Below are 19,457 nucleotides of genomic sequence, written 5' to 3'. Positions count from 1 at the left end.
AATGTGTTGTGCAGTGTTCGTGGAATAGTCATGTAGAATGGAAACATAATTCATGCAAGAGATCAAGGCCATCAACATCCTGAATTATTTGCAAGAGACTGGTCCATGAAGGTGACTCTTCCTAACTTCACATGGCTTGGTCATGGCCTACCCAGGGGTAGAACCATGAGTTATACTCAAAATATTTAACAATGCTTATGGTGTGGCGTGGGCGCTGACCAATCAGAAGAGATGCTGGTCCACTCTAGTGGCTGGAATGGAGCCAAGGAAGCTAATCGCTGTGTGAGGCATTACTTATTAGTTGCTAAGTACAGGGAGATGTGGAATATTCCAGAGGTGAGGCCCTGATGGCTAGGTTGACAACATCAAGAGGACTGAGCACTCAGGCTAATGGCTATTTACCAATTGGTACAGGAATATTTCAATATTTAACACCTTGTACCGGTGTGCATGCTCAGAATCTGATTATTATTGCTGGTTACAGCTCTTTCCCAAGCACAGAACCAAGACCTGCAGCAATAAAAGGAAAATACTTCTTTATCTAAGTCATGATCCCTGGCCCTGTCACGTATATCACTATCCAGAGCTAAGCATCACCAAGGCCTCATCCTTATCCTGGGAAAAAAATTAGAGTCAGTGCCCAGATGAAACAATAACTCTACTTCCAGCTCTCTGTGTCACAGCAAAGTTCTCTCTCCAAATATCTAAGATGAAGAGGATAAATCTCTCTAGCCTCAATTTTAATCCTGATGTCTACATTCATATGTAGACATCACTCTGAAAATGTCTACAACCAAAACTATTGATTCCCCGTCCCCCTCCCTGCTGCCAAACCCATCTTCCCTTTACTCTCAGCCACCTCAGTAAATGGCATTGCCACTGGCTGGGTCGGTCAAGCCAAAAGCCCAGGGATCATCTGATTCTGTCCTTGGATACCCCTGGGCCATTGATTAACACTTCCAATCAACTCTACCTTCAACACACATACGAAATCTAACCAATTCAGTCAACGTCCATCATTCCTATGCCAGGCAAGTCACCATGACAGATCACCTCAACAATTCCATAGATTCCTGATTGGTCCTCCTGCTTCTACTCTTACCAAATACAGTCTACTCTCTGTCCAGAAGTCCAAGTGTTCTTTTTAAAAAGACAATCAAATCACCTCTCTCTCTGCTAACCACTGCTCTCCCTTGGCCTCTCACAGCACTTAAATTGAAATCCAAAATGCTGCTGCCCAACCATGCTTCCTGTCATCCTCTCTCACTCAACTCAATGCCTTCAGCTCTTCCTCAAACCCGCTGAGCCCATTTCCACCTCAGGCTGTCTCCCCCGCCTAGAATACTCTGTCACTCCCTGGTCCCTGTTCTCTGGGTCTTCATGCAGATTGTCCCATCTCTCAACCCAACCTCCCCTCAACGGTCACCTCCTCAGAGAAGTCTTCCTTTCAAAACTAGACCCACTGATCCCCCAGGTCTCCATTCTCTAACCCCTTATTCTGCTTTATTTTTCTTCATGGTACTAGCCTAACTTAAAATCGTCCTACGTATCTATTTATTGTCTCACTACAGTGTAAGCACCAAGAGGGCAGAGGCTTCAAATTGTTCTCTTCTCAGTCCCAGATGCCTGGAACAGGACCTGGTTGACAGCAAGCTTCCAGACATTTGTGGGGAAAATATCAATAATTGACTTTTATTATTTTTTTTTTACCCACTAAAGCACAGTTACTTTCTGAAAATCCTTCTTTGGTATGTATACACTATCTTGACATTACATTGCCTTTGTGAGTCTTAAGAATTCAACAGTGAAAAAAATTCTCTTAGAATGCATTCTCCATGCTACTTAAGCAGGGAAGAAACAAGTCATCTCATGGTAAGCAGCTTAAGTAGTACAGGTGTTTCTCATCATAGATTCCTAGAATTTCAGAGCAGAGGTTTTAGTGATCATCCATCACCATGGTCTCATTTTATAGGAGCTCCCAAGGGTTCAGAGCTGTGCTGTCTAATATTATCCACATATTAAGCGTTCAATGACCCCATATGGTAGCCACTAGCCATATGGGGTCATTGAACACTTAATATGTGGATAATCTGAATTGGGATGTGCTGTAAGTGTAAAATATACACCAGGTTTCAAAGATTTAATATGAAAAAAAAAGAATGTAAGATATCTTATTGATACATTTTATCGGCTACATGTTGAATGACTATATTTTGGCATATTAGATTAAACAACAAAAAATATATATATAATACATATATATTAGTAAAATTAATTTCGCCTGTTTCTTTTTATTTTTAAAAAAATGTGACTACTTGAAAATTGTAAATTATTGATACATGTGTGGCTCACATTTGCAATTCACATTCTATTCCATTACAGACCACTGGCGAGATTAGATGACTTGCCCAAAGTCTCCACTGCACTGTAATGGAAGACCCAGAATCGCGTGCCAGACCTCTGCCTCCACTCCAACTTCCTTCCACTGCCTAGTCCAACCATGGGTGTTCTACAGTGATTCTTCAGGTGATTCTTTAGGGTGATTCAGGAGCAGGAGAGAAGAGCCATAAGAAAAGTAAGGAACCCCTGGAATCAAACTGCCTGGTCAATCAAATCCCAGCTTCACATCTAGTAGTGAGTGACTTTGGGAAACTCATTTAATCATTCTTTACCCTCAGTTTCCTCATCGGTAAAATGGAAAAAGTATACTGCATGCTTCAATAACTTGTAAGGATGAAATGAATTCATAGATATAAAACCCTTATAATCATTTTTGACATATAAACAGTGTTATATAAGTTTACTGCCATTATTATTATTAAATGTTCATATGCTTTATAGTAAATTGAAGGCTAGAAAGTTTTTGGCTAATGACAAATAGTGTTAGTTCAGGAGTCATTTGAATTTATTTACTTGTTTGTTTATTTATTTTGTACACTACATCCCCATGACTTATTTATCTTATGCCTGGAAGCTTATACCTTTGGACCCATTTCACCTACCCCCCACCAGGAGTCATTTTTATGTCAACAGATATTTCTACAATCAGAAGTTCCAGTTAGATTACCAATTCAATACATTTCTGTCCCTGACAAACCTGTTCTGATATCCTGAGATTAACGCACATGTGAAGTCTCATGTTACTTGAAAATTCAAACACAGTTAGAGAACAAAGGAATATGAAGAATTCTATTTCTGTCACTTGTCACCCAGGCAAACAGCAATCAGCTACTATTTCCTCATTTATGCTGGAGGCAGGCACTAAACACACACACACACACACACACACACACACACACACACACAGTTTCTGCCCCGAGTGATCAAGGTAACACTTCCACTATGGCTGAAGAGTTACCACATAAACTCAGAGCCGCTGAATCCAGCCTCTTCATTTTACCATTGAGGAGCCTCTACGCCTTTATGACTTGCCCAAGGTCACATTGCAAAATAGAAGCCATTCTGGGACCTACACCAAAGATTTCTGGCAATTCATCCACAAGCATTTAGACAACATCCAGCTTTTTCAGGTAGTTGAAAGTTGAAAAGTATTAAAGGGAAAAGCAATTCATTAAACAGGTGATTATCAAATGAAATAAGGAACTGTTTAGAATTCTGGAAAAAATACAAATCAGAAATAATATTTCTAATTATCGCTCTACCAGATGTCATAATATAAATTAAGGTATTCTTTGAGTTTTGTGAATCATAATAATTAAAAACAAAACCCTTTCTGTTTTGACCAGCATGATTCTCCTTAAAGAGCAACATGACTTTAAACAGAAATTTTAGATGCTCAAAATGAACCCTTTAAACAAATGAATATACTTTTGTTGGATAATAAGTTTTCTGGCCATTTCCTGGTTTGCACCAAGATATAATTACATTGTAGACAGAATTGGTTTAATTCTCCTAAGGGCAAATTCAAATTGCCTTGTAAGTGCAAATTCTCTGGTGGTAGTTGTGGTGGTGGTGGTGTGTGTGTATTTGTGTGTGTGTGTGTATGTGTACACACAAACTGGCTTCATTGGGGCCATGCCTAATTGATAGTCACTACCTTTAGTGTCCAATCTTATCCTGATGAGCTTATGTCAAATAAACCAAAGCCGCCTCCTCATTTCTTCCACCAGTCTATCCTCAAACACAGACACAAATTAACTGAGGCAAGGCAGAAAGACTTCCTCATTACCCTAAATGAACGGTAATTTGAAAATGGTCAGGGAAAGTTCCAGCAGGTTCCTCACCCATCAGCTACCTGTAGTCAGTCTGCAATTCCACAGTGACAAATACAAAGGCAGAGAGAAGATATTAAAGGGGGTGGTGATTCAGTCAACTTTTAGACATTTTAGACCAAGAAGAAGCATTTAAACCCAAACACTTGCTTTGAAGGCTTACAGTTGGTAGAGTTTCGGGTAGGCTTATGGTTTGTGACAAGGGCTTTATATTTAAAGAACAGGATGAAATAGGGTGAATTAACTCATTCCTAAATAGCTTAATGTTTCCATTGAAAGGAAAGAAACGTATAAACAATATTAGACTGATAAGATATGTTCAAACATGAATATCAAAAGCAGAATACGGGCAAGCTTTAAGAAACAACCTGATAGCTCTCATCTCTTGAATCTGAGATCTAAGTTTTTCTTCTTTAAAGTTCAGTGACAGTAGGGACTTCCCTGGTGGTCCAGTGGTAAAGAGTCTGCCTTCCAATGCAGGGGATGCAGGTTCGATCCCTGGTGGGGGAACTAAGATCCCACATGCTGCGGGGCAGCTAAGCCCGCGCACCACAACTACTGAGCTCGCACGCCTCAACTAGAGAGCCCACGTGCCGCAAACTACAGAGCCCACGTGCCCTGCAGCCTGCATGCCACAACTAGAGAAGAGAAAACCCGCACGCCACAACTAAAGTCAGCGCACTGCAATGAAGAGCCCGCGAGCGAAAATGAAAGATCCCACATGCCTCAACAAAGATCCAATGCAGCAAAATAAATAAATAAACGAATTAATTAATTTTTTTAAAAGTTCAGTGACAGTAAAGGAATCAGAAATGATGGTCACAACACAGACAGAAGAGCTTATAAAGTGTAGAATCTCAACACAAATTAGGTAGTGAAGAAATTAGTTGCCACTGCAGGTGGGAGTGGATACAGAATGCAATCAGTTAAAATGAGTTGATTAAAAGGGGTTTTTTTTTTTTAATTAATTAATTATTTATTTATTTATGGCTGTGTTGGGTCTTCATTTCTGTGCGAGGGCTTTCTGTAGTTGCGGCAAGTGGGGGCCACTCTTCATCGCGGTGCGCGGGCCTCTCACTATCGCGGCCTCTCTTGTTGCGGAGCACAGGCTCCAGACGCGCAAGCTCAGCAAATGTGGCTCACGGGCCCAGTCGCTCCGCGGCATGTGGGATCTTCCCAGACCAGGGCTCGAACCCGTGTCCCCTGCATTGACAGGCAGACTCTCAACCACTGCGCCACCAGGGAAGCCCAAGGCTTTTTTTTAATGGTAAAAATTGGAATAAAGGAATATGTGATGCTTTCAAGAAAATGTATGGCCTTGAAAAACTGTCCTGATTTTTAGGCTGAGACTGTAAATCTTCTTGGTTGGGTTGAACTTTGCAAGCCACAAAAGGTGAAGGAATAAGAAACAAATCAAGGGCTTCCCTGGTGGCACAGTGGTTAAGAATCTGCCTGCCAATGCAGGGGACACAGGTTTGGGCCCTGGTCCGGGAGGATTCCACGTGAGGCAGAGCGGCTAAGCCCGTGCGCCACAACCGCTGAGCTACGGAGCCTGCGCTCTAGAGCCCATGAGCCACAACTGCTGAGCCCCCATGCCACAACTACTGAAGCCCGCGTGCCTGGAGCCCGTGCTCCCCAACAAGGGAGGCCACCGCAATGAGAGGCCTGTGCACCGCAACAAAGAGTAGCCTCTGCTCACCGCAACCGGAGAAAAGCCGGCGAACAGCAGCGAAGACCCGAGGCAGCCAAAAATAAAATAAATTAAATAAATTTAAAAAGAGAAAAAAAAAGAAACGAATCAAATATACAGTAATAATACTCAAGTTAAATTTAAGAATAGGTACAGTAATCATGAGCAGCACTGAATTTTTTTGATGCTGTTATTTAAAGCATTTAATCTGATACAAAGTAATCTGAATATTAGAGTTGTGATTAATTTACAGGAGTTAATAGTATAGATAATTATTTGATTTGATTACACTTAGGAATAGTATTTTATTACCTTTAGAAACAGTATTTGACTCTTTAAAAGAATAAGATTAATTTAATCTATAACTTCAGGTTTATGAGATCACTGGAGTCACTTAAATGCTTAGCTTTTTCTTGCCAGCTTTGTCAGGGCATTGATATATTTGAGGACACTCAGGTTTTTTAAATGTGTTAATAGGTTTTTAAGTGTTTAAGGGAAATTTAATTATTTACTTCACTGAATTAATAAGTAGAGTTAACTTAGTAGTAAATTAAAAACTAATCAAAGAATTAAGTGAAAGGCATAGTTATTTTTATTAAAAAATTACGAGGTTTTTAAAAATTAAAATGGACATTGAAGGCTTAGGAAAACTAGGCTTTTACATTTCTCAACCTTGACAAACTCAATATCAAGTAAAACAGGCAGCTTCAAATGTTTATTTGCTCGCAAAAAAAAGCCCCTATCAAATATCTGAAAAGTCAACTACAGAATATACAAGTATGTCATATATCACTAGAATGTCCGGAGAATGAGAGACCCAGATATGGTATTGACTTCCAACCAGCCAAGATCCTCATCATGTTGGATATTAGACACCCCTCCCCCAAACATATTACATTCTGAGTTTTCTGCCTTAGAATTGCATATGATTGGGAAAGAACCCCCACATATATTGGGAGTTAAAAAGCTGAGTGCAAAACAGAATGTATAATATTTTATTAGCTAGGATACCAGTTTAGCTGCTATTGAAAAAGAGTCCCATCATTCCTAGCTCAGGGCTAGTATGGCACCTTCATAGTATCAGGGATACAGGCCTTTTCTACCTTGTTGCTTTTTCATCCTCAACACCCAACTTCCATCTCATGGGGAAAAGATGGTTGCTCTAACTGCTGCCACCAAATCAGCATTCTTCTCTACAAGGGAAGGAGGCCCCTTTCCTTTTAAGGTCACAACTCAGAAATCGCCTATATGACTACAGTTTACATCCCATGGGCTATAAACTTAGTCAAATGACCACACCTAGCAGCAGGCAAACTGAGAAGTATAGTCTTTACCTCCGAGTCATGTGTCAAGATATTACCTTACTACAGAAGGAGGAAAGAAGATATTCAGGAAACTGCTAGCAGTCTTTGTTACAAATATGCTACTCTTTAAGTTAAAAAAAATTTTTAAATATTCAGAGTATTCACTTTTGTGCATAAGAAAATATGAAAACTTAGGAAACAAATAAGACGCATGCAATAAATCCTTGGTTCCAGAACATCAGCCCACAATCCAATGTCAGTATGTAACGAAGTTTTCATTAGTCCAAAAGTGAAAGTTTAATATGAACAAATAGTGAGTCATAAATGTATATTTATCCAATTTAAAGTATCGTCTATTAAGAATAAGCCCTTTCCACTATTTGAAGTTAAAATAGCCTTTATTTTATGCAATTATATTGATACTAAATGGCAATACATTTTTTCACTCAGCAAATGTTTCTGGAAGAAGCAGGCACTATATAAGATCTTGAGGACTCACTGGTTCTAATAATCCCTACACTCAGCAGATATAGAGTCTAGCGGGGAAGATGAAGAGTACCATATTAGAAATAGAGTTTCAAACCATGATGACTACTATTTTAAAAGAGAAATATAGAATGGGCTATGGGAGAATATTCTGGGGGGACTTATTTTGGATCAGGGAGTCAGTGAAGGCTTCCAGGAGGAAGGGATATTTAAGATGCCTTGTGAAAATGAGTAGCAGTTAGCTAGAAGACTCGTAAGGACTCATGTTGAAGGCAGATGACTGGCATGTGCAGACATCTAAAAAGGAAGCATTTGGCCCACCAAAGGTCCTAAAAGGAGGCTCTGCGGCCAGAAGTGAGTGATCACAGGGAATAATGGCAGAGGGGTGGCAGGGGATGGGTAGAAGGTCTCACGGGCCGCGCATAGATTTTAGATTTGCATCCAAAGGCAATGGGAAGACACAGAAAGGTTTTGAGCAGGAAAACAAGAATCCAATTTACATTTTTAAAAGGTCACTCTGGCTGCAGTGTGGAGAACGGACTCAGGGCTAGGGAGCAGTAGAGGATGAAGTAATCCAGAAGAGTTGGGGCAAATACAATGGCAAGAAGCAGGCACAGTGGAGATTTGGCCTCTTGAAGTAGATTTGGGTAAGATGTTGGTTCTGGGAGACAGAAACAGGACCATGATTCAGAACCAGGGGTCTGGAGTCAGACTCTCTGGGTTCAAACCCTGGTTCTACCCTGGCTGGTGAACCTTGCTTTGGAGCCTCAGTTTCCTCATCTGTAGAATGGGGAGGACAATAGTCACTGCACCTCCAAGCACAGAGAGAAATAAATAAGATCATTCATTTCAAGTGCCCAGAATGATGATGGGATGTACACATGTTAATGTTTTATTATTATTATTCCATTTCTAGTGTTAGGTGTAGTAGAAGAAAGATCAAGAAAGACTCTCTGGATTCTGGTTTGAGCACCCGGGTGGTCAGGGGTACCATTTGTTGAGATAAGAAAGATAGGTGGAAACGCATGAATCAGGGAGAGGTAAAGTGAAGACCCTTCAGGTTGGTTCAATGTGTTCCATTTTGGACATGTTAAGAAAGGAGTTGTTAAATGTGTCTAATATCACCTTTTAAATTGCTTTTTAGAGGAATATACTAAAATATTTTTAACATTCTCACTTGGTAAATTTTTCAAATGGATAGTCCCATTTTGTTTACTTTCCCAAATTTTTAAAAACAAACTCAAAATTACAAAATCTGAAGACCACTGTTTTAAATAATACCAATTACAAAGATTTATATCAACAAACACAACATATTTATATGTGAAGCACATAATGTCTTGCCACTTCAAATATCCCCAATTAGCGCAATATCAGATGCTTACTTCTGCCAGCTGCACAGAAAGAGGTCATTTTCCTAAGAAATTTGCTCAGGTTATGGTGTGGCTCTTAACACATCAAACTAGGTCTTAAGCTTCAGAGGATTTAAGTCATTGTAATGACTGATTCTTTTAGAGCTTCCAAATTTCATATTCATAAAATTAAGTGTGAGATGGGTCTCCAAAATCATGAAGTCTAACTCTTAAATACAGACAGAACTACTAGATGTTTACAAAAATTACATAAAGACCGAGACGAACTATGATTTTTTTTCAAATTATTTCAGAAGAAAGCAATAGCGAAGAACAATTAGCAAATGTCTCAACTATAGGTCTGTTTACATATCAAAATCTTATCAAGTACCATTACTAGGAAAGAAGTACAAAGAATATATTTTTCCAAATATCATTTCACTTCTAGGATCCAAGCTCAATTTTCTTATTCTGACACCACTAATCCAGGTATAAGCACATCCAAAATGAGTAATTAGCCCAGATCTTATACACATAAAAAACCAATTCTGGAATTTTCTAATTTGCCTTTCTTCAAGGCCCAAACCAGGTTTGTCTTCCTTCCATGAATGTTCCTACAGTGCCCCAAACAACAGAGACGTCCAGCTCCTGTAAGAAACTCACACTACTCATCTGGTATTTCATGGAAACCACTATAGAGACAGAGAAACACATATTTATTCAACCAGTGTTTAAGCTAGGCTCTGTGCTCAACATTGTGGGTTCAGTGGTGAACAAAGCCGCCATAGAGTTCAAGGTCTCATGTGAAACTCCTCCTAGACTCAACCAATTGCCTGGATGTGGCCCATCCAAAATTATTCAGACACTGGAGCAAACAGTAGCATATATCGGTGCTCTCACAACATTTTGTTGCTCTAATTTTCTTCTTAAACTTCTTTATATATAAAAGGCCCACTAATCTAGGAAGCAACTCTTTTTAGAGTTTCACAGAATAAGATTACTTGAACTCAGTGGGCTGATGGCAGTATAACAGAGGCTTCTTTTCCAATCTAATTTCAGCACTTAATCAGTTTTATGAAATTGAATTCTTTGTCAATAATTGGGGCAGTTTTGCTTTGTTTTAAATGTGTACTATTAGAGGGAAAGGAAGAGAAAAACATAACCTTATATCCTTGATTTCAAGATTTATTGCCACACAAATTAACATTCTCAAGGTCAAGATGCCTTTGCATTGATGTGTATATTTCCTACAGTGTAGTAAATGAAAATCTGTTTTCAAATCAATGGCATATCTTAGAATGGATGTTGCCTTAGAAATGAAATTCAATATGAAGACTCGGTGACTTAATGAAAGAATGGGCTGGCAACTAAGAGACTGGACTCCTCACTATGGCTTACTGTCAGTTAGCTACCGCCTACAAGCCCTGTGACATCTGCTGAGTCTCTCCAGTCCTCTGGACCTTTGCCACCCCACCCATAAAAGTTTGCACTTGTGTTTCTCAAACTCTGTGGTAAGGGACCAGTTTTTTAATTTTTCCCATTCAGTTGCAGACTGTTACATCAATGAAATACAATAAAAATACCCTCTGACGCCGCAGCAATGTTAAATTGCTATAAAAGTTTCTAGATGCTCATTCTTGATTTCTGTACTTGTCTTACATGCACACTGGCCCGGGACCCACAACTACTTTTTGAGTGGCATTGACTTGGACAAATAGGATTTAGACCACTAGGTACATTAGATGACGATTCTGCAAATGATTTATCACCTTCACTTATCTCCTTTTGTTTAGTAATACAATTAGCTTATATTTCCCAATTACATAGTAGCTGAGCAACAGAAAAACATTCTGGGGATGAGTTACTCAAAATGAAGGTGTTATTCATGGCAGGTTCAAGACAGCAGTGGCAGAGTTATTTAATCCATCTGTGGGTCACTGACAACTGACTGACCATACAAAAGATGCCTTTCAGACAAAATAATATAGATAAATGTTCTCTTTTCCTCTCATTCATTAAAAAAGTACAAAATATGAGAATGTATCAGTTACATAGGAAAGAAAACAAAACTTGAGAACCAGGAATATTACCCTTTGGATGGAAATACCAGCCAATGTTCCATAGAGGGTGAACTTTCAAAGAGCAGACTGATACATGGTGGCTCACACTAAAATATGTTTCCTCCGCCCCACTTAGTCCAGAATGGAAAGGTAACTACTTAACGGTTATTGGCCATAAAACCATTGCAATTTATAGAAGCGCAACTTTTGGAGTTGTACATCAAAGTGCAAGGGTCCACGCAAATGCACACACTGTTGCTTTCGTAAGGACTCTTGCCAAGGTAAGACGTACATACATGCGTGCCTGCTCTTCCTCTTTGCCCAGCAACCCGGCACCTGAGGACAAAGGCTAAACAATCGCTACAGATTACCCAGCTCACACTCTGAAGACCCTTCATCAAGTTGGAGAGGGAAAGACGGCTTCAACTTCAAGAAATAGAGCATCTGCTAGGCAGGTTGATCCCAGGGGCCTCCTAGATATCAGCTGAAAGAGAAGGATATCTGCCTTAGAGCCTAGGGCAGCAAGCAGAGGCTGGCCAGTCCTGAGCTGCAGGCTAATGCTATAAAACAGGTTCTCCAACTTATGTATATCAGGGTCACCTGGAGGCCTTATTAACATACAGCCTGCGGGCCCCACTCCAGAATTTGGTTCAGAAGGACATGACGGGGACTGAGACTCTGTATTTCCAACAAGTTCCCGGTGCTGCCACTGCTGGTCCTGGGAACACACTTTGAGAACCACTGGTATAAACCAGCTGATGACAGAATGGAAAAGACCTCAGAGGTCACCTGATCCAAGCCTTTCATTTTACAGGTGAGGATCCTGGGGTTCAAAAGGGAATGTCTTGCTCATGGTCATATACCCACTACTCAGGGGCTACCTCCACCAAAACAAAAACAAAACGAAACAAACCACTCAGGTCTCCAGGGCCTTAACGTGCTGTTCCCTTCAAGATTCTAAGTTATGGGACTTCCCTGGTGGCGCAGTGGTTAAGAATCCGCCTGCCAATGCGGGGGACACGGGTTCGAGCCCTGGTCCGGGAAGATCCCACATGCCGCGGAGCAACTAGGCCCGTGCGCCACAACTACTGAGCCCGCGAGCCACAACTGCTGAGGCCCGCACGCCTAGAGCCCATGCTCTGCAAAGGGAGAGGCCGCAGCGGTGAGGAGCCCAAGCACCGCAGCGAGGAGTGGTCCCCGCTCGCCACAACTAGAGAAAGCCCATGCGCAGCAACGAGGACCCAACGCAGACAAAAATAAATAAATTAAAAAAAAAAAAAAAAAAGATTCTAAGTTATGACCACACATCCGGTCCCTGCTCTCTGAGAAGGGGCACCAGCGGGGACTTCATGTTGTTGACTCTCCTATCTCCATACCCTTCTGGGAACTGCATGCTACTTCCATCAGTGACCTTGTAACCGAGCCCAGACGGGGTTGGCAGCACAATGGGAACGATTTCTTGCCTAGATTTTACACTCACAAAGGCTGGCTCCAGAGAGCATGCTCTCACCACTACACCTTCCTGCCTCTCCCCCCAGCTCTCTGGCAGTTGGGCACAGTCAGGTGGCCTGAGGTTTTGAAAAGTGACACAGAGTAGCAGGAGACAGTCACAGATGATTTGTGGCTCTCACGTGGAGGTAAGCATCCAGGGCAGCCTCAGCGACTCTCAGCTCGGGGTGACGAGTCTCTGGCTGTGTGCTTGGCAGTCTGGTCTGACCCCAATGTCAAGACTACCTTGGATCCTGCCCTTTGGCTTAGCCTGCTCTCCAATGCCTATCAATTCTATGAGCTTCCTGCTTCCCCGCCAACAAACTATTCTTCGGCTTAAATGGTTTGCAACCAAGAACCCTGCCCAATGTGATAAGCCATTAATTTACTCAGCAGCCAACTGCTGCAATGAAAGCGGAGCTCTGCAGAGGGTCCTGCCGTGCTTTCCACTTTCAGAGCCCTGGGATTTCGGCTGGTACGCTTCTGATTCCTTGGGCAGTGTTTGCAGCAGTGGCTGCTGCCCTTGCAGGGAGCCGGGCCCCAGGCCACCTGTATTCAGATGAAGCCACGTCTGTGCTGTGTGTCTCCCAGACAAAAGTGATTGATCCAGGAGTGCACCCTCACCCACAGGGGGCCGCAGGCTCTCGCGACAGGGACAAGAAAGGCCCACGGGGCTCTAGAGCTCCAAAGGGGATGGAGCCAAGTCATGTTGGTGGCCGTGGAGAAGGGCCCCAGGAACGCCCTGGCACTTGCTTTCCCGCTTTTTACTATTTGATCCTTTTCATTTCATGAGATGCCCTGGTAAGAATCCTTCCAATAAAGTCCCTCTTTTGCCTGAATTTCAATCTCTGTCTTTAGTAACACAATAGCTTTGCTACACTGACATGCTGACACCCCTCTCTGTCTGCCTTCTCAATCCAGCCATCTCCCTCCCTGCAACCCCACACATGGGGCTTCTTACAAGGACACTCTTCTCTTGTGATTCACGTATCACAGAAAAAAAGAAAATAAAAAGGTGATACAGACTAGAAGCCATCTTTTTTTTTTTTTTTTTTAATCTTTTACGAAAAAGAAAACCTTTGAGGGCTAAGCCATTTTTTTTTTTTACATTGTTTTTCGTCAAACTTCACTGGTAGATTTTTCCATTTTAAATCTGCTCACAGCAGTACAGCCTCAAAATTTTCATCCTCAGACTCAGTGCTTTAGAGATGTGGTTCTTCAGGTGCTTAGATACTGGTGATTGATTTGAATTAGGGGACTTGATATCTTTGTTTCAAGTGGCTTAAACATCTTAGAAGAAAGGGTGCAGTTCTCTACTAAAAGTGATCAAGGCCCTGCAGTGAAATGTCTTATTCCTGGACTGGGCAGAGTGGTACGAGGTGAGCCTGGAGCATGTAGTTATGCCAGAAGAAAGTGCTCCAAAAACGATGGGGGCGGGACACAGGAACCACTGTGCAAATCGGGTACCATGCCTGGCACTCTGGATTGAAGAAAGCCAAGAGGAAGGAACATGAGCATATTTACCATTTTGCTCCTTCTCCTCCTCACAAAGCAAGAAAATTCTGTCAGTTTCTACCGAGAAACCCATACTGTCTACGCCATTCCCTCTAATAGACTTCCAGCCCAGGAACATGACAGTGAGTTCTAAGATGGAATTTTGTTATAACCAATGCAATAAACTTTGGGGGACTCAGATTTTTCAACTTTTTAGTGTAAGGAGAATAAAAGATTTTAAAGTCAGCTTAAGGTTCAGAAAACAGTCAGGCGAACTCAAGGTGAAACATTTTTGTTAAAGCACGACCAGGACAACTTACACAAACTGCTAGAGACCTACAGCTGGTCAACTAAAATGGAAATGACACCTCACTGGTGGCTAAAAATGCTCAAAAACAGTATGATGCTAGCTGACACTTAACCACTGCCAGACAGAGCCGAGAGAAGTTAGTCCACAATTAAGAAAGGGTAGAGCCAGGGTTTGAACCCAGGCAGTCGGGCCTAAGAACCTACATTTTTAATCCCTATACCAGCATAAGTTAAATACCAATTCCCCAGCACACGTTCCTTCCAGACAGTTCCAAGATGAGGTCTGCATCCAAAATTAAGCCATCAGAGTTGCTGGAGACCCTCAACCCAATTAACAAGCAACACTTTCCCAAGCCTCATTCCACACCAAAAACCAATAAAAGATCACATTTCTCCCCATTTAATTGCTATTGTCCAGACACTTTCTTCCTATACTGAGTGGTGCTCATGAGGGTTCTTGTCAGAACTCTTTTGTCCTACTTTTATCTGAAGAACTGATAAGGAATTTCTTTCTACTAAATTCAGCCGTCTCCTTTATTTCCCCCCATCTCCTCCCACTGAGAGAGCACCGAGCTGACATCTTGCGAATACCAGCCCCAAACAGCCAGCAATTTTTATCTTTCCCTGCGGACACTGACCCATGCTTTTATTAAGCACAGATGGGATACTGCCCCACTGAATGCACTTTGGAAACATCCTCAAATCATTTAGTTGCCACAGCATGCTTCCTTGTCAAAGAGTTGGTGGTCTTTCAGGTCATTCCATGCTCCACACAGGATCCTCAATTCCCATTTGCAAAACAGAGTTTTCACCTGAGGTATCCAGGCAGCAGATCATCTAATGCACCCATTATAAAGGCTCGGGTGTTTTTTATTTTCTTCACTCAAACTGCAAGACTTTAGACAAAACAGCATTCCCTGATTCCTTTATCTTTGGCGTCACCTCCTCCTTCTCTATCTTAAGAAATGCAAGTGTGACCTGCTCCCTTACAGAGTAAAAGAAACCAGAGGTTTCAAAGTCCCTCCTTGGGCTTGTAGACAATTCCATGTGGTATGGAAACTTTCTAACAGTTTCTGAGTGACTAGCAGTGAGACGGTGTGCTAGTCACAGCTGGGCACGGTGAAAAGGGGGATCCTGGAAGGTCAGGCAGTGCTGAGAGGGGCAAGGGCCTGGCGGGTACAAAGAAGGATTCTAATCACCTGGATTAAGTATGACTTCCAGGGAAAACATACCTACAAACATTCCTACCCTAGTTTGAGCGGGAGTAAATCCAAACATTTTACTCGGAACAGGCTTATCACCAATGCAGAAAGGCTCAGCTTACTGCTTAATTTTCATTTGTCAAGCTCCTGGTATATTCCAGACACTGAACTTCACACACTGACACAAATCGGAGTATTTCACAATGAAAGAGGGTTCAGCCTGTCCTTGAAAAGAAAAAGTATGCAGCTAAATCCAGGCCCGCCCCTAACCTCTGGGAGGCCCGGGGCAAGAGGACAATGAGGGCCCACATAATTACTTTAAACTGCTATCCTCTAGCAGACTGTTACAGAATCCTCCTTCCTTGACATATGCAGCTTTATAACAACCTGGAAGGCCAGGTACAATTAGAATTCTCAGACCCCTCAGAGTTCTGGGCCAGGTATGAGAGGGCAGCCCCAGCCAATGGACAGAATCCCCTCTCTTCCCCACCCAGGCTCCATCTCTTCTCCAGGAAGGCCTTTTGGGCACACCTGTAGGCCCTCAGCCCACATTTCCAGGCTCTTCCACAACCCCAGTACAGCTGCCCCATTAGGCACTCCTCAGGGAGGGGGTCTGCTCCCTCTACTTGCACAGAGCAGGCTTGGGGTCTTTGAATTCCCTATTTCAACGGGGGTCTGGGGTGCGGTGGGCAGTGTGGACTCTGGGTGGGCAGTCCGGTCCACCTGCAGACACCTAGCCCAGTGGGGAGGGGCACAGCCTGGGGAAGGGCAGACCCTGCCCCCCTAAACCCGGGGAATAATTACACAGGGGTTCCCTTGCCCAGGTCTGAAGGCAATACTGGCAAGAAGCCTTCTCTATTTTCTTCTAGCTAAATGGACTTTTCTTTTCTTGAAGCTTTCTGGGAGGGTAACTCCTTACATTAAAGATGAATAAACTGGTATAAGAGAGGATTCCTGTCTGGGAGAGATGAAAGAAAAAAGTTGAAATATTTGCAGCTCTCTAGAAAGATATGATAGCTGCTACCCTGGTCTGAAAGAAGGAAAAGGTAAATATTCCTCAAACAGCAAATGGACTGAACAGGGTTCTATAACGTCAGAAGAGAAGGGATCCTGCCCTATGGCATATTTGGGGCAAACCTTAACATTCTCTTTCCGTTTTTGAAAGTGGGCGTCCCACCTAGGCCTGTGCGGAGACCAAAATAACCCGACGAAGAACTAGCCAGCGCAGCTGGGGCAGCGGAGTCCCAACCCTAGGAACAAGCATACGAGCACACGCTGAGTGGATCTGAGCTAGGAAGGTGTGGGCCTTCGGCAAACAGGCCTCCCCAAAGGAACCCCCGGGAGGCAGGCGGGACAGTGGTTAAGGCTTGGGCTTCACCCTGACGACCGACCCGGTATCTGCTGTGCCTTTTCTCAGTCAGGGCAAGTTCGCCAACTTTCCGTCCTCCGTTTTTAATTCTCTAAAACGGAGAAATCACCTGCTCGCATCACTGCGCGGTGATGCCCACGAGAACTTAGCGCAGTTCCACACTTCGTAAGCTCTCGGTCCCCCGTGCTTGTTTAGACCTGAGAGCGCAGGGGGCAGAGCTAGCGCTGAACCCAAGATGGGGATCAATTAGCTCCCCACCACCGACCCCCAACATCCAAGATACGGTTCTGCAGAGGCTGTACGGCGCTGGGGATTGAGGGGCGGGGTGGATGAGGCTTTAGGGAGAGAGGCAGGCCACAACGGGGAAAGCAGACGGGTCGAATATTACATCTCAGCCCTGTTTGGGGGTAAGAAAGGGGGTGCCTTCGAACGCCGCCCAGCTGAAGGTGCAAAGGACAGGCGCCTAAGGGCCCAACTTGCTGCCCTCCGCGAGGCCCCGGGGAGGCGGAGGAAGCTGCGCTGCACCCCGCTCGGCTCCAGGTCCTCCAGGCGGGTCCCACGCGAGGGAAGCGGCCGGGAGGGAAACGCTCGGCGCCCAGGGGTCTGGGAGACGCAGCCACTCACCCAGCAGCAGCAGCTTGAGCTCGCGGCGCGCGTCCTTCTTGTCCCGGCGAAGCTGCCGCTCGATCTCGGCGCTGATGCGCTGCGACTCCTTCTCCTCCGCGGACAGGCAGCAGCAGCCGGCCATGGTGCGCGCAGCCCCCGACGGGCTACGCCGGCCGCTCTCCCGGCCGGTCCGCGACGGCACCCGAGGTCGGAGGGAAAAGACGGGGGGGCCGACTCGAGTTTCGGAGTAAAAGGCCGGGACCACTAGGGCTCAATCCCTCCTCGAAGGGTCGGCTCCGGGGCGGGAGCGAATTCGGAGCTCTGGGAACGCTCAAGTGCACCGTAGATCTGGGCTCACCCAGCCCCAAGCTCGCTCGGGGGAGGAGGAGGGCGAGCCGAGGGAGAGAGCGTTGCCGGCCCCCGGAAGATCAGCGCGCCCCTTGGCACAGGAGCGTGACAGTCAGGGAGCGCAGACCGCTCGTGAAAAGTTGGGGCGTCGCTGCCGGGGTCGGTGGGGAGCGGGATCTCCCGGCCTGGGGGTGTCCCAGGCAGGTGGCAGGCAAGGCGTGGGTTGGAGGCAGAGGTCCTTGGCTGGCCCTTTCCTACAAAGTTCTGAAAACCTCGGCAGTGATCGCCGCCTAAGACCTAATGGAAAAGTTCCTGGGGGCCCCCGTGGCTCTAAGTGGCAGATGGAGGCGGAGCTTCTCGAACCCGCAGCCCTGGCGTCTGCCCGAGCTGGCCTTCGGGGCACGCCAAGCCGAGGGCGCCTGGAGGCGAAAGAGGTGAGCAGGGAGCTGGGGCGCGGAGCCCAGGCGTTTCGGGGAGCGGCCCCCACACCTTTCTGCCTGGCCGTGGCGTCCTGGCGCGGGGAAGGCGGTGGGCGGAGTGGCCGCCAGGCCCAGCTCCCTGTCCGGATTCAGGTTCCGACAGGTGAGTGAAGTTCGCCAACTCGCAGCCTCAACTCCTCCCAGCTGCGAGAGGAGCGGAGCCCAGCGTCCGCAGCGCGACGCAGCCCGCGGGCGGCGAGGCTGAGCTCTGCCGACCTGAAATTGAGCCTCTCGCGCCAGCCTCAGCACCACGCACACCGCGGTTTCCTAGACGGGCTCCTTCCGCTTCCCGGACGCCCCAGCCCAGCGCCGGCTCGGCCAAAGCCCTTGGTCAGCTCGGCAGTCTGCCTGCAAGGTGGGGCTGGGCCTGAGCCGGCTGGCGCCGCACTCAGAAGCAGCTGCCGCTGGGTTCAGTTAAATAAGAGAAGTGCGAGAGCGGAGGGTAAATATCCTCCCGGCCCCTTCGTAACCCGCCGGACGAGGAGGGTTGAGGATGTGAGGAATGGAAAACGGCTGGCTACTTTGCATTTTACGATGGGAAAGACTCCTGCTTTGTAAAGAGGGCTGACCCGTTTCCAGCAGCCCCTGGCATGGTCCCTGCCCCAGGCCTGAAGCCTGATAGCCGCCTTGCAAAGCTGTGTCCGCACAGCCACATTGGCCTGGCTCCTGGAACGTGGGGATCACGTTTGAGCTGCATTCATAAAAACTTAAAAATTAAAAAGCACCTCTTTGTACTCAAATGGCACAACAGAATGCGTATTAACAACATCTGATTTTGTCTTGTGTACCTTTTGAGGCAGAGGGCGAAGAGTTTCGCGGGAAATGCAGAAAAGTGAAGGTGCAGGGAGGGGATCCCGTCGTCCACAGCAATGAATATTTTTTTTTTCCTTCTGTTTAAGTCAGCATGTGCCATGTAAACACTTTATGGCGTTAGGCAATTAGCTAATGCTTCCTCTATTAATAGCAAGCCTAAGTGCCTTTCTTAGGAGTAGCATATATTTAATCAATTCAAACTGAGGAGAGTATTGAGTGGAGAGA

General features: G+C 44.9%; 1 protein-coding gene across 1 annotated transcript in view; it reads right to left on the bottom strand.

The window, feature by feature from the left end:
- The window catches only part of GNA14 (G protein subunit alpha 14), a 202,912-nt gene extending 184,117 nt beyond the window's left edge, over window positions 1–18,795 (bottom strand). Inside the window, exon 1 of the mRNA XM_061200326.1 lies at window positions 17,611–18,795. Within this exon, the coding sequence (XP_061056309.1) occupies window positions 17,611–17,734 (124 nt within the window). The 5' untranslated portion in view covers window positions 17,735–18,795. The remainder of the gene's footprint in view (window positions 1–17,610) is intronic.
- Window positions 18,796–19,457: the final 662 nt, after the last annotated feature.

This window comes from Eubalaena glacialis, chromosome 9 (genome assembly GCF_028564815.1).
Source record: "Eubalaena glacialis isolate mEubGla1 chromosome 9, mEubGla1.1.hap2.+ XY, whole genome shotgun sequence".
In the NCBI taxonomy this organism is placed as follows: domain Eukaryota; kingdom Metazoa; phylum Chordata; class Mammalia; order Artiodactyla; family Balaenidae; genus Eubalaena; species Eubalaena glacialis.
Note: the sequence above shows the minus strand (reverse complement) of the source record. Positions and strands in the feature narration are given on the sequence as shown.